General features: G+C 37.7%; 1 protein-coding gene across 1 annotated transcript in view; it reads left to right on the forward strand.

Annotated features, from left to right (window-relative positions):
• LOC150081923 (A-type potassium channel modulatory protein KCNIP1-like) overlaps window positions 1-11,111 on the forward strand; it is a 137,816-nt gene extending 126,705 nt beyond the window's left edge. Inside the window, exons 5-7 of the mRNA XM_090379826.1 lie at window positions 3,276-3,488; window positions 8,396-8,458; window positions 10,187-11,111. Of these exons, the coding sequence (XP_090235952.1) occupies window positions 3,276-3,488; window positions 8,396-8,458; window positions 10,187-10,234 (324 nt within the window). The 3' untranslated portion in view covers window positions 10,235-11,111. The remainder of the gene's footprint in view (window positions 1-3,275; window positions 3,489-8,395; window positions 8,459-10,186) is intronic.
• The last annotated feature ends 5,040 nt before the right edge of the window (window positions 11,112-16,151 follow it).

The following is a 16,151-nucleotide window of genomic DNA, read 5'->3' on the forward strand; positions in this document are numbered from 1 at the left end:
TTAAAACTGCAAAACACAGAGGACTCTCCCGTTGCAAATAAGTCAGTCAGGGTGCCCTCAATCAGTGCGATCTTCCCTCACTCCAGAAGAGCATGCAAGTCCAAATATTGGTAACAGCGCAGCATGATGTCTCCGGTTTTGTACAAGAGCATAGATCTGAATCGGCCAAGCCCAGCGGAAACAGTTTGAATCTCAAGCCGTGTCCAGTCAGGACGCAGCAAGCCGACAGCCAAAACTGCAACCATGGCCGAAGCCTCTGGCTAGCAGCTCAAACAGAGGGTATGAAAGTGTATAAATGCCTTCCTTTCACATAATTTGTCCATTACCATGACATTACTGGACAAATTCTAATGATTTGTCCAGTACACCATTTGTCATGTGTACAAATGGTGTCTAATTCACCACGGATTTGCCATTCAGATGGCAAAACCAAGCCATCAGCCGCCAGCCCACCTGAGCACTACTGGACGCCAAAGGTTTCTCTAGGAACCCCTTTCTTAAAGGCATTCTATAAGCAAGACCTCACCACAGCAGGTCAGCAGGAATCGTCCCTGCCAACACACATAAAGGCTGAGTGGCTATAATGGCTATCCCTCCTCAAGCTCCTTGCACCTACCGGTATTGCACTACCTCCGGTGGGTGCGGGATTTGTGCCTTTCAGCACCAGAGAATAAGAGACCCAAACCCGGCTCCTCGTGCCTAGGGACCGGCACTAGGCAGCAGCTGCCCAGATGTTGGCTGCTCCCTGGTGGCGAAGTGGCCTGATTTGTTATTTGGTTTTTTTTTTTAGGAGCATTAGCAACTAAGGCCATATTGCTCCGGGATATGCGGTGGTCATTCCCTGACCTTTCCGCATCCTCCGTATTTGGTGGTGACGGGCTCGAACCCCGGTCTAATCAAGAAGCGTGTGCTACGCACTGCTGCTCCTTCCCACCTGGCTACGGAGGCGCCGACAAGTGGCCTGACACTAACGACCGAACAACACACCATACACATTACGAACACACATACACTAATACTTTTATTAGGCCATTTTCGCAGAGGTTCTGCAACATCACAGGTGACTAGGTGGAGATGGGCTTATGCCTAGGAGCCACCCCTTCACACACACACACACACACACACACACACACACACACACACACACACACACACACCTCCTCAAATATATCACAGCGGTGGTGGGGCCCCCTCTTTATGCCCTAATCGACAGGGTAACTTACAGCAGAGTTTGGCTTACAGCTGCTTCATCTTCTCCTTCAAATAATTGGCATGGACTAAAAACCTATCAGCTGTTCAAGACTAACTGAGTGAGAGGCCCCAACAGCGATAAACAGGTGACCGCGTTCAGTTAAGCCCTTCCAGCTTAACCAGCTAAATCCTTCAGCAACAAAGCCATACCTTTTCTGTGCAGAGACTTCTAGCCTAGCTTATACAGACGGGATCAAGATAACAAATGGTCAACCAGGCAGCCATCTTTTCTTCAAGTTTCCTGCGGAAGTTGCCCCCACAAGGAACAACAAATCGTCCGCATAAGTGTTGATGCTCACATCATCCGCTGTAGTAGGAACTTGTCGAGTACCATAATCCAGAGAACAGGTCCGAGGACAGGCTCCTGAGGGCAGCCACGTTCCTAGGCCTTAGTTTGTTCGGTGTGTGCTGTCCTGGTCACCACCAGATGGTAGAGAATATCGGGGCAGAGGGCCTTCTGGAGGACACTGTCCCACCACAGAGCATTAAACGTCCCTCAAAAGTCCTTGAACAAGCCCAGGATATATCGACCAGGACGTTTTCTACAATGGTCACTAAGTCATTAATGGCGTCCTCTACTGAGGAGCCATTTTTAAACTAAAACTGTCTAGGAGAGGACAGGTTATGAGCACAATAATGACACATTAAGTGCCCAAGGACAAGCCTCTCCAACACCTTACCCAAAACAGGCAAGAGGGCAATTGGTCGATACGATTGGGGCTCATTCACAGGCGTCTCCGGATTCTCGAGGATAAGCCTTAACATCACCTTTTTACATACAGAAGGAAAAACTCCCTCCTGAAGACAGTTGTTAAATAGTTCAAAATCCAAGGCACGCATCATGGAGTTTTTTCAAAACAACTGCCTCCAAAAGGTCTCTCCCTTCCCGGAGTCTTATTATCTTTGGTCTGGTGGAAAGCAGCGACCAACTCCTCTGGAGCGAAAAATTGAGGACATTATCTCATTTAAGTAGATTTTGTCTGTGATCAGTCTATAAATAGATGACTAGGGTCAGCCGACCCCCCCTCCTAAAACTGAACAAAACGTTGGCCACAGTAATAGCACTAGAGTCTCGAATAAGTCGTTCAGAGACAACTTTCATGTTTCTGAACTGGTTCCACAGTTTGTTTACAATGTTACATGTTCAGGTTAACATGGTCCTGCTTCCATTCTCCTTATGCTCTTCACCTCAGTGAATCACTTGAACTGTGTGTTTTTGACATTTTCACAGTGATGAATATCTTGAAATCAATACTGCAAACGATGGACAGGAAATATAAAGATTCCGAAAATAGGTCAGTTTTATCTAGTTACTCGATGTTAATTACCAGCACGTTACATTAATATGTTGTTCGCGACTCTGCAGGGTCAGAGAGAATATTTTTGTTTCCAAAAAGAAAAAAAAAAGGTTTTACTTTTTATTTGTATTTAAAATGTATTCACGTTTTCGTATTTGTTCTCTGGCTTTTGAGTAACAGTGTATTTTATTAATTAGCTTTAGTTGAGTGAACTCGTGCTGTTACTAGAAAAGCGTTTTTCTCTTTGTTTGAGCTAAATATTCTGTCATAGACCCTGAAGATTCCAATATAACCACTGACAAGAAAGAAAGCTGTCGGTCAGTAACACTTATCTTATCAGTTGAAATATCTGGTGGTCTATTTTCTGTAAGAGTTTAATAGAGACTTTTGTAAGCCACCATGAAAGTGAAAATTATCTGCAACGCAGGTTCGAACCAGCAAATACTCATATTCTAACACGAACTTCTTATGATTGTGTCTAAGCCATCAACTGAAAGAGATAACCTGTTGAGCTACGTTCTGTTTTGTTAATTTTATTCAATAAAAAAGAAAGAAACACGATATCTTCATAAGATTCATAACATGATGCGCACAGACAAAACCGAAGTCATTATATGAACGCCTCAAGGCATTGCTAGTTACTGTTTCTGCTCCTGAAGTGTCTTTACATATTAAATCCCCGTAAACTCGTTTATTCACTGCTAACCTATGTATTTCGGTTTGCAGGAGTTCGTAACGGGCTTGTCAACACTTTCTCGTGGATCGACGATTGAAAAGTTGGAGTGGACCTTTAACCTCTATGACATCAACGGAGATGGGCGGATCACTAAGGAGGAAATGTTCGAGATCATCTCATCAGTGTACAGTCTCCTGGGCCGCTACATCGAACCATCTGTAGACGAGGATACAGCGCGAGATCACGCGGAAAGAGTCTTCCTAGTAAGTGATGTTTAATGTTCATTTTCTTGGTACAGAGTACCAGACCCTGCTCCAAGGTCATTTAATAATTTCAAAACAAATTTGAAGATACAAAAGGCTGTACAGCTGATTCCCAAAGATCAACATAAACAAAACAAAATTCTGTCCACGAATTCTATTTTGTTGGAATTGGTCTGTCAAGCAGTATGTCGCTAACACTAAACAATAAATTTCGAATTTTTTTTTTTTTTTTTGTTTAGTTAGATTGTTTGTTTGTTATTTGGAGCATTAGCAACTAAGGCCATATTGCTCCGGGAATATGCGGTGGTCATTCCATGACCTTTCCGCATCCTCCGTAATTGTCCTCCAGTCAGCGTGAAATGGCAGAAACCAGGATTTGTCAGACCAGGCAAATATTTATCAACTCCTCCACTGTCCAGTGTTGGCATTTCTCAGCATACTGTAACTGTGCCTGTTTTTTTTTATTTTATTTATTTTTTTTTTGCTGATGGAAGTGGAACCTGCTTCAGTTGTCGAATGTTATACCCTATCCTTGACAAGGTACGACGAGTTGCGTCCTGAAATGCCTCTTTGGTTACCATTATTATTATTATTATTTGGGTTGTTACTGGGATGTTATTTGACTGAGTGTAACCTTTCTGTAACCCCACACAAGTCTTGTCAGCCTTCGTTGGCTTCTCGCATCAACGAACTTTTTTCCGATTACAGGATAGCCATTGACTGGACGTTATCCGGTTATTGGATCAATCTCGATACACCAAAGACAAAATCATACTTCACAACCGCAGCAGGGTTGCAGTTTCTTAGATATACATTCCGGTGCTCCTGGCAACAATTACAATGACGCGTTCAAAGTCAAATCTTTCGTCTTGTCCATTCTAGTACCGAATGGCATACTTGCAGAATTCCTACGTATCTGGATACTGCTTTACATCGCATGGTAAGAACACGTGATGGTGTTACTGAAGAGCGCGCCATTTCACAAAACGAGTACCTTCATAAAGTGACCACTCAGTGCATAAATATAAACAAAAAACCAAAACCTTCTTTTCAAAATCGATTTAATTGCATTTGTTTACTTTTAAATAATCAGCAAAGTAATAAAAAATTAATTTACATTAATTAAAAATCAATAAAACTAAGAGATCAAAATTAGTCACAAGTTTCATTTTTAGCCTTACGGCTTTTAATTGTTCAAAAATTAATTAATTAATAATATCGGAAGGAGAGAATTGTAGACCAACGTCTGGAAAATTAATTCTTTCAGAAAAATAAAAATAATTAAAAGAAATTTCAATTTAATCGTTAACAATTATATTCTTTTATTTATTTTAACTTTTAAAAATAAGTGATAAAAAGTGTTAATCTTAATTTAATCATTATGTCATAATACCACGTATGTTTTCATTCTCTTTGATTTAATATAAATATGTATTAGCGTTACAAAATGTTACTGATTTTGCTTTTTTAAATATCTATTCATCACATGCCTTCCTACCTATCCAGAACTATCCTCTTTAATAGGAATTTCTCTAATAATTACCATGTTAGACTTCGATTAGATTCACTTTTAGAAGGAAAGGAAGTTATGATAACTTAGCATAGGAAACAAAAATGGATGTGAACCAATTTTGACTCATTTTAATGTAGTGCAAACATGCCTGATAGCATAACACTTAGTAAACTTCTTTTATATTCAGCAAACTCCTCCAAACCTTAGAACAACTAAGCAAAATCGTTAAATGACAGAGATTTCTGGTGAGAACTTATATACACACACTGACCAAAAAAAAAAAAAAAAAAAACGAACCTTAGTATTAAGAGTCACAAACAAAAGAAATGCGAGTAAATTCAAGTAGTTGCAAGGAAAATTGTGACGTAGGGTGATGATGTGTTGCGTATAAAGACTGCATAAGCTGTTCGACTGTAGTAATCTGAAACTAGAATGCGAAAAACACGTGATCTATTAGATTTTCAAAAAGGTCTTATCGGGGGGTGCACGCTTAGCAGGAGCCACGATTCCAGAAACGAAAAACATAACTGGTTTTCAAAAGCATTCATCTCAAACGTTTCTAATGACTGGAAAGCAAGGGGTTCTTCCACATCTCAGAAGCGTAAATGTGGCAGAAAAACAATACTTCAAGAGCGAAATTATCGTACTCTAAGGAGGACTGCACGGAAAAATAGGACTCCAGTGTGCAACAAATAAGATTTGAATTCAACCAAGCCCAGAACTTTCCATTTGCAACTTGTACTATACGCAGGGAATTGAAGAAATTGAGTATTGGCAGTCGCCTGCTCATTCGGAAGCCACTTGTTTCAGAGAAAAACAGAAAACTCCGCTTGCAGTGGTGAAGAGAACGTCGTTATTGGACGGTGGAACAATGGAAGAAAATCACGTAATCAGACGAATCACGATACACTTTGTTTTGCACTGATGGCAATCTGAGGGTGTAGCGAAAACCTCACGAAGCGATGGATCCTGCTTGCCTTGTTCAACCGAAGCATCTGGAGGTAGTATCATGGTATGAGGAACGTTCTGTTGGCATGGACTGGGTCCGTTGATACCGGTGAAAAGTCGAGTGTGATCAGATTTTGTATCAGAGCTACTGCAGCCTGCAATGTTACACTTTTATCCCGAAGGTGATGCCACTTTTTGGATGAAAATGCAACAGCGCATCGTGTCAGAATAGTTCGGAGAACATTACACAGATTTCCATCATCTTCCCTGGCTCCATATTCACCTGATCCCAGTCGTATTGAGAATGTGTGGAATATGCTGGAGAAAGATAGATATTCGTCAAAGTTCTCTTCTTTCAACTCTGTCGCAGCTAAGAGATATTTTGCTGGAAGAATGGCTACAATTAAGCATCTATAGAATCCATGTCACGCCGCACACTCGCTGTTATTAGAAACAAAGAGGACCCAATTGGATGCTAAATAAAGGTTCGTATTTTTTTTTGGCCAGTGTGTGTACAAAGAATCAATAGGAACAAAAAAACAGTAAATAGTTATACAAATTCGACCATCTGAATCAAAAATCTAGAATACTGGAGCTATATACTCGTATTCTCTTTGGATTCGGTTGAATTACAGACAAAAGCCAGGACAAAAACTGCTTTTATTAATTCATATGACATTATCACACAAGGGCATGGCATTTGAAACATCACACTTTTTCTATAATTATAGTACTGTCTAACGGTGGCGCCATTATTATTGTTTCTAGGCGGTCACGAATGGTGACGTCAAAAATCGTTTCTTCTAACTGCAATCGTATGTCACCAAGAGTTAGGCATTATTGGTAAGCAAAGTTGTTCTTATCATATTATATGTGGCAGATGACGGCTCGAGCAAAAGTGAACGCGACAACAGAACAATTACGGCGGATAACGCACATTCCGCCGAATGAGGATTATTTCTTTTTTATTGACTTAAGCTTTATGGGCAGGAAATATTTGCCGATTCTAATGGCACTGGTTGTTCTGTAGCAATATGAAATTAAAAGAAACAATGGCAGAAGGAATGATATTAAGGCCCAATGATATTATTTTGAGAGCAAACATTCGTATATCGTGGGGGGCAACACAAAAGCGTCGTATCTGGCTTCGTCATTCACTACAGTCTACGTTCAATCTAATAATGATTCCGTAATGTATAAGCTATAACGGAACATAAAACCAAGAAAAATACACTTTGGTCAGTTCATAATGCTCCATTGCCATTCTTTAACTTTTCCTGCAGCAGATTCGGTATGGTATAATATCATAGAGATCGCATAAAAAAATTCTAACTCCCATTATATTGCGAAGGGAGACTAGTTTTATTGACAAATTCCGGGTGGGATTCCTATGGACAAAAGAAGGGTTTATTTCTATTGTGGATGGAAGTACGACTTAAATCCAATCAGTAAACCTGTTCAAAAATTAAGCACGACTTTTTATGTGTCATCAGCGGCCATTCTTTAGTAAATCTCCATTTCCTTTAGTGGATTCCAATTTGATTTGTCTGCGGTCAAATCAAATTGGAACTCTACATGTTCAGTGCGTTTCTTTTAATGGGACTGGAAGATAATTTTTCGATTAAGGTAGTTCAAGAAACTAAGTGGAATTAATGTGAAGATGTTTTACTTTTGGTATTAATGTGAAGAATTTTTACGCAAATGAACAATCCAGAAGCATAATTAATAGTGCATCGAATAAAATACATACAGAATATATTTTTGGAGGCAACTGCTATTTTATTCCAAAAAACAAATGTGCAATGGTAACCAGAATTAAATTAGGCCTATGCTGGATCTCCTTACAATCGCTTGAGAAACAATGCATTCAGTGGGAAATTTATTCTCCCTGAGCGAAAGTTATGATTGCTATTTCATCCCACACCCCTTTTGGCAGTCCTAGTGCCAGAGGATGGAGGGCGGGGGGGAGGTTAAGAGACAGGCTTTATCAATTTAAATGAATATCTTTTGTGTGTGTGATTTAGCCTTTAAAGCCTTAAATACTTCAATTAGCTCTTCATGCAGACGCCCAGTTTCCAGACGCTGCTAGTTAAAGAACTCAAGTCTTTCAAAAGATCTACGTCCTTACTGAATAATGACGTTAGCTATGATAGGATCTAAGACTATGGTGTGACCTTTCTTTCGCATGATGTCTTGAAGAAACGCTACCAGGAGACAAACGAACATTCTCTGTGACTGATCTTCTCTAGAATCAAGGATTCCTTTATTTTGCTTCTCCGATTATGACTGATCTGTAGAGGTTTCGAAGTAGGCCCAGTTTATTTTGTTCCACCAGATATATCGAGATCGTTAAATCAAAACTTGTGCCCTAGTCAAATATTTCTAAGGTTAGAGATAAAAATCTAAATCGCTGAATAAATATTAACAGTATACTTCTTTTGTTTAGAAACTAGACCTCAACCATGATGGGGTGGTCACATATGAAGAATTCATGGAAACATGCCAAAAGGTAAGCTCTCTCTCTGCATTTCCTTCTGCTTCCATTGCACTGCATATATATTCATTTAATAATTCGAATTTAAAAACATAGTTTTCCTCTTCGGTTGTTGCAAATTACTGATAAACTGGTGATATTGTGATCATTGCATCATGTTTGTAGTAGCTAACTATCAAAGTAGATAAATTGGCATTGTTTTAATTATACCTCGAATTGTCATGATATTGCACTACATCGAATAAGTAACATTAGTCTTCTCCATTGGTGAAGCGTTACTTATTCGAGGTAGTGCAATATTATGGCAACTCGTGGCGAAGTTTTTCATAACATTATGATGCCAATTTATTTACTTGATAGTTTACTACGTACAAACATGATGCAATGACACTAACCTGTCCATTTAGTGAACTTTCTCGTAGTTTGAGGCTCTAGCCTAAAAATTGCCTTAGTTAATAGAATTATTAAATCAAATTAACTATTAAATTATTTCATATTAAAGGAATGTTAGAGCACCTGGCAAATTTAATGATAAGAAATTTACACACGTTATAAATCTTTAAAGACTGAAATTAATAATAATTACACAGTGATATTTCAATTGTTTTGCTATTTATGGTTTTAGCTGAGTGTGGCAGATAGTGCGATATACTATAATCAGTGCATAGATAATGTTCAGTTACTATATACAATCACGTGGTCTGATATAGTAATGGGGCAATTCTGCAGCTAACCGAAAATTTCATTCATCATTTACTTGCTGGATAATCCAGGGATTAGTTTCGTAGTAAACATTTGTCTCAATACAAAATTCGATTTGGAGCCCTGACCATTTTTAAGCCTCAAAAGGATACTTTGTTGCACCCTTCTGAGCCGATTCCTGTTGCTTTATTGCCCCTGGACTATAAAGTTAACAGGATACCTTTTTAACTTTGTAGTCCAGAAAAGTTCTTAACTGAATGTGATTATAGAAAACACAAATAGCAATGCAATGCCGAGAAAACTAAATTGTATTTAAGGCACTTTTAAACAGAGCAGAACCTCTGAAAGCGAGAGGAATAGGTGCATGCTGCACTTATTACTTGTCTGCGCTCTTCGTCGGTTTAATACAAGAATGAGAAGGACTTTTATGGAGGGGACTTCTCAGCACCGGTTCACTACCTGTATGTTTCGCTCTGCTAGGAATGTCACACAGATATCCACTTATGAATCACGTTATTGATAGCAATAAGCAATAAGGCAGCAACGACATCTCTCAACAAGACAGTGCACCATGTCAAACATTATGCTTTGTAGTTAGTAAATCGGAAGACTTTATCCTCCTCTGGCTTGCCAACTCTCCAGATATGAACCCTATCTGACATTTTGGGATTAGGTCGAAAACTCTACGACATGTGGAGCTAAAACCGGCTAACATAGCACAGTTGTAGAAAGCTCTGCAGCCTTGTTGAGCCATATTTCCGGATGTCTTTTATAATCTCGTGGCATGCCGCGGTATGTTGAAGCGATTATCAGAGCCCATTTATTATGAGAAGGAGAATTATCTGGTGGGATAGTTATATTTAAATGGCCATTGAGTGGAGTGTATATATTTGAGGTCTCCATTTTAGTCTAGAGTGATTTATCTTAGACGATCAATTTATCATAGTTTGAACCCATAGTTATATTATTTGTACATAACTTGTGCAGTTAACATTTCTTTCATCTGAACCATTTTAAGCTGTTCTCTTACGCTCTTTTCAGGACGATAACATCATACAGTCCATGCAACTACTGGACACGATTGTGTGACGCCATTCACCGTCCGTATAAAATCAGCCGAAGGAGAAAGTAAGGCCAAGGCGTCTAAATGGCAGGTGCTGTCGGCAACTATGAACACGACAGTATATCTTACATTTTTCCACCACTGGAGCAGCTTTATTAGTCTCTTATCCTTCGTGTTACTTCAGCGCCACCCTTTCGGAAGCCTGACTAGTCTATTGCTACCGTGTAGCTCGTGTGCTTGTCAAGACAAATGCCAACTGCAAGGAAGTAATTGAAGTGTTTGCCAAACACCGTCGTTTGGAGTTACACACACATACAACAAAAACCAAACAGCAATCTAGAAACTTAAATATATAGTCAGGTGTATAAAGATTCAATCTTTTAACTTAAAGTTGTTCGCATTTTTCAAGACATTTATACGTTAACGTCTTCAAGCGAAAGGAGATGATAAAAGTAACAGTCTCAACAACACGAGTCACTTTCATCAAGACCGAAAAGCAACCTCAATTCTCTGTGTTTGTTGAGCACTCCATTTGAATTTATCGTGAATCTGGAGAGTGCAGTTAGAAACTTATTTCGCATTATACGAGTAAAAACCAACAGCGTTCCGAGCAAACAAGACATATGGATAGCTTCCTGCTGATAATGTATAATACTATCCTTATCATAGCAAAACCAGATTGCAATCCTGCAGGAATATTGGATAAACCTGCTTAGAACAATAAAAATGGAGATGAACACACACACACATGAGAAGGCAAATTGACATAAAAGAAGAAAATGTAACGTTCGACAGACATTTTTCTTTATTTTCTACCCAGTGCACCGTCTGTACGCATAAAAAAGCAATGCTTGGACCTGTTTGGAGGGATTGAAAAATCACATAACAACGAAACATATCTAAAGGAGCAGTTCAGTAAACCAATAATAGTATAATTCGTTCCAACTCTCGTTTAATTGGCTAGCCTATCTTAGACATAGTCGCCAGCTCGTGTAAACTTAAATTTTATTCTCAAATTTTAAAGTTTACTAACCCAGAGATTATACGATGGATTCGTAATGTGTATATAATGCGATTTGGCTTTAATTTATCACATACAAACGATTTCGAATAGAGAAAGTTTTACTGGGTTATGAATCATTCGAAATATGAAAAACTTAAATTATTAGTGCAAAAGCTTACCTAATAATCATAAATAGAAGGCATTAGTATTACTTTTGCTTCAAGATGTCTTAATTTCTTTCTTGAATATAGGAAAGAAATTATGGCATAAATGAAATATAAAACTTCTTTAAACAACAACATTTTATTATATTACACTAAATATAAACGGATGATATGACCATCCATCTTGAAAGCAACTTATTTGTATTCGTTTCTGAGTAGGAATATAGAAATAGACCGGTCAGTAGAATGATGGAGAGTCATCCATATGACTTAACTCATATGGGAATATGAGATGAAGTCATATGGATGACTTAACCATCATTCTATTGTCCGACCACCATGAGAAGAACCCTGTCAATCATTGTCTCTATGGAAAAAGAAGAGTTCATTTTGCTTGGGCGTTGTGAGCGCTCGCAATCCAGGATTGCTGTAAACGCATTCTGGCGGCAGAAACAGAACTTCCCAGAAGTAGTACTAGCTGCTTGCATTTAGAAACGTACACATCCAGATTGAAATGAATTATGTATTCCGTTTTCATGGCTGCAGAATAATTGAGAGGGCTCTTCTCATGGTGCTCGGACAGCACTGTGCTTAGATAAAGCGATTTTCTTTGTGTTTCAGGGGTTTAAGTATAAATGCTAAAGTCTTTAAACAAAACCGCAGAAAGTTTACACAAATTAGCAATTATACACACATTACGCTCTAGCTTTTGTTTACTGATCAATGGATCAAAGTGGGCACCAAATCTTTCCCTTGGGAAAGAAACACTGGAGTGACAATTTCAACATTATTGATTCAAGATTCAGTTTCTTGCATTAGCAAAGTACTAGCCGTGTCATAAACATATCTTGTAGTGCAGGTAAAAAAAAAATTATTACTCCAATAATACTCTGCCTGCTTACAGTATCCATATTTTGAAAAATAAACCTATTTAGACAAATGAACAATGCAAAATCACTTATTTTCGTTCTAGAAAGTTTCAGATATTTAGACTTCACGATAGAAATGTTGAAGAAATATTTATCATCTTAAAATTTCTCACTTTCTTGTATATCTGCGAAGTCATAACCTATTAGTTAAGTAGGCAAGTTTATTTCCCAGTCTAAATACAAGATGTCGATAGCGATGACATATCCTATTACGAAGATGTAAATTAATTGTATAATATTACATCTCTCTCTTTCTCTCTTGCTATAGTATTTCAAATACATTAGTAAGATTTTAAACAGTAATCTGGCGAATAATCGACTGTATTTAAACATACTTTGCAAACTTTCCATTACCAGTAGTTATAGATGGCACTGCTGTTCAATTATAGCTCGTTTCTTTTGCTAGCAGTTACTTACTCATCTTGGTCATCAAATAACACAGGAGAATAATTATTTATTTTTTTATTGTACTGTGTAACGAGAATAAACTTTCCAAAACCAAGCTGCATGCGTCATCACCATAGCTGATCTGTCTGTATATATTCTTGCATTGCTCAACACTTTTAATCCTACTAAGCATTACACTCTACCGCTAATTCTGCTGCCCACCTGTTCACCCTCGTGACCAGTATCTGCAGATAAGAAAAGATGTTTATGATCGTGTGATTGGTCATTTATCTTGAAAGGAAAGAATGTCGAATAAAAACTTTGTTAACTGATTACTGTTGTCTGTTTATTTACCACATTCAGTTCCTGACAGGTGAGAGGAAACATTTTCTTCTCTAACAATATACAAATTAAAATATGATATTTTATCATCTAATTTTTTTATAACATGGTTATTTGATGGTATCTCTGCCAACGTCTCTAAAGAAATGGGCAATATATAGTCATCTTATTTTATTAGTTGATGTTTTGTTGTTTGTGCCGGAGGATGATTTTGTTGTTGTTGTAATTGAGATGGATCTGTGCTGCTTACAAGAGCATAATAAACATGCGCATTTTCACTCTGGGCAGATAGCTAAGTTAGATTCAGCTTAAAAATACTGAAAAAATTCAAATATTCACATGATTCATACGTGATATAATTATTTCGCTGTGTGCGAAAATCCGAGTGAATTTATTCGAAGTTTAGATTAGAAAATAATCGTGCTTTGAATTCCTCATCCGGAAAAATTAATTTCAGGCATAGTACATGATAAACTTTACGAACTGACATGTTATGACCAAAGTAGTCGATGCAGATGTGCCAAAAAAAAACGCCACTCTTTATGACTGTTCTGTTATTGATTAGCTCATTATAGTAAATTAAAGGCACAGAAGATACTAGTAACATCAACCTTGCAGAGTGGTAAAAATAGCACTACCAGAAATGTATGAGTTACCAGTGTATATACGAGAGCTTATGAGAATTCACACATGCTGACTGAATCATAATTGATTCAGAGCGGGTGATCGAACAGTAAGAATAACTATCCGTTATTCGAGGTTATTACAGCGGGCGAATTTTGACTGGAAAGCCAAGGGATGCATTATATAAAAAGGGAATAATAACACTGAGAGATCGATGCAAAAATTGTTTTTGATAATGCAGAAAACAAATTCTGAGGTTCTTACATTGTTATGAAGTAACGGTTAAGGGCACCCTAATCCAATATACTTGTGAGAGCCATTTTATGATGAAATTATTGCAAGATTTTAGCGTTCACATGGTGATAGTAAGCGAGGACAATTGCAGTGTTCACGTTTTGGGAACGTCGTGTGTGTGTGCGTGACATATTATGACCACACGTGGCATGCCACATATACTGAGTAGTCAGGCAGTCTAGTGCTGCTTGCCTGAACAGCAATGTACGGATTTTCATTAGTTTTATCATAAATCTCATTATCACTAAAAAAATAATAATAAATAAGTTAAGTTATAAAACCTATATTCTGAAAGGAAAATAAGGATCAAAAGATCCCTTGACGTATATCATAAATTTATGTTATAGTTTTACTTATAATTTTGTAATTCCACCTCTCTCTTCCAAACCACACCTCAACTTCAAATTCACAGAACTAACTTTCTTTTCCTCATTTTATCCCTTTTATTTCAATTCATTGGAATAATCTTTCTTCACGTGTATTTACAGATAATTATAACTTACAAGAAATTCAAGCCTAATGTCAATAAGTATCTTCTATCTTTTCAGCCTTCAAACCTATAGCGTATTTTACTACTCTGAATGGAAAAAAAAAATACTCAAATTTCTCATTGTTCACAAAAGGTATGAGAGCCTATAGTAACAACTTACTACAGACTCTCATAACTTTAGTGTTTGAGGTTATCATTAGAAAAAAATAGATTAGATCACAAAACAATCAGTAAAGTAACTCAAAGTAGAATCATAATTATGTTGCTGAACAAAAGAAAGCGCAGAAACTCACTGTTAGACTGGAATGCTGCAAAGAAACTTCTTTCTCGTCGTGTTGTTCAATTGGCTAATACTTTTATACTACAACATAGCAATGTGAAAGGGGATTCAGTACAATGATGGCTCTCATAAACTACTTTCAGGATGCCAGGAAAATAGGATAAACTACTTTCTGGACCTCTTTGGCTTTTTTCTTAAGATATACACGAGTAGCGTATTTACAGCAAATCTGAGGCCCCCGAATATTGGCCCCCTAGGCGTTTTGTAGTAGTAGTAGTAATGGTCTTAAAATTCCACGTCTTAGGGCCTGAAAGAATCCAAACATCATTGAAATACGCTGCATATTTACAACCACAATGCCAAAATTCGATCTTTGTCTTAAGATAGGGGGATTTCTAACCCATCTGTGGCCCATTTCTTCACATTATGCATTCCGCGGTAGACAGCAATAAGAGACAGCCACTGTCAATCAAGTTTTGTTTCGTATACTGCCTAGCAAAATTTTAATATCGTTTAGGATTTTGGGCAGCATGCATTACACTTTTACCATCACTGAAGTTTGCACATAACATAACTGACATCATTTACCGACAGTTTGGAAGCATAAATCTCATGTTGGTCACACTATTTCTGCACGAGACTCAAGTATCGTGTTAAAAGTTTCGATCATACCCAACTTTTAGTAAGTGGTGTTAGTGGGTCTGCAAACGTAAGAGACGGTAAAGCTGTAATATATGCAGCCTCTTATCGATTCACACGATTAACATTACTGTAAATAATAATAAATTGAATTTTGTGCTTCGTATTTGTTCAGTTCGAATCATTTCATAATACTGAGGAGGTCTGTAAATTTAAAAATACCGTACATATATTTCCATGGTACTGTACATATAATTTTTTTAATGTAATCCGTTTATATTGCAGATCAGATTTATTTTTATCCTATGCACAGACACGATCTAATATCACTGACATCGGTTAATGAATAATTGAAAAATTATTGAATTTTTCATTTAGGTTCAATTTGTTGCCTTGAAGGAAGTATTTTTAAAAATTATCAAATTAAAAAGAATGAGATGATGCTTTTAGTAAGGGGGAAAGCAGTTGTTTGGTACGGTTTTAAAGGACACAAGAGCATCTTTTTGATAATCTCGTGCGGGGAGAGGCATAATTGGGTTTTAGGAGCATCAACAACATAAGCTATATCACACCATTGTGTTTTATGTCAGTACAGGTATGTTTAGAGCTGATCTATGTTATGAGGGCTGAAAAACTCGGAATAGCTCACGGGGGAAGCCCTTTCCCTAGCCTGATCGGCTAACTACAACCCCGATTGAAGAAGCCTTTAGAAATTCTTCCAGCATCGAATCCAGACCTCTAAAAACGAATGACGTGGCGAAACCACTACACTCTCAGAGAGGACGCAGACT

Source organism: Mastigoproctus giganteus, chromosome 8, assembly GCF_048544385.1.
Source record: "Mastigoproctus giganteus isolate SK-2022 chromosome 8, ASM4854438v1, whole genome shotgun sequence".
In the NCBI taxonomy this organism is placed as follows: Eukaryota; Metazoa; Arthropoda; class Arachnida; order Uropygi; family Thelyphonidae; genus Mastigoproctus; species Mastigoproctus giganteus.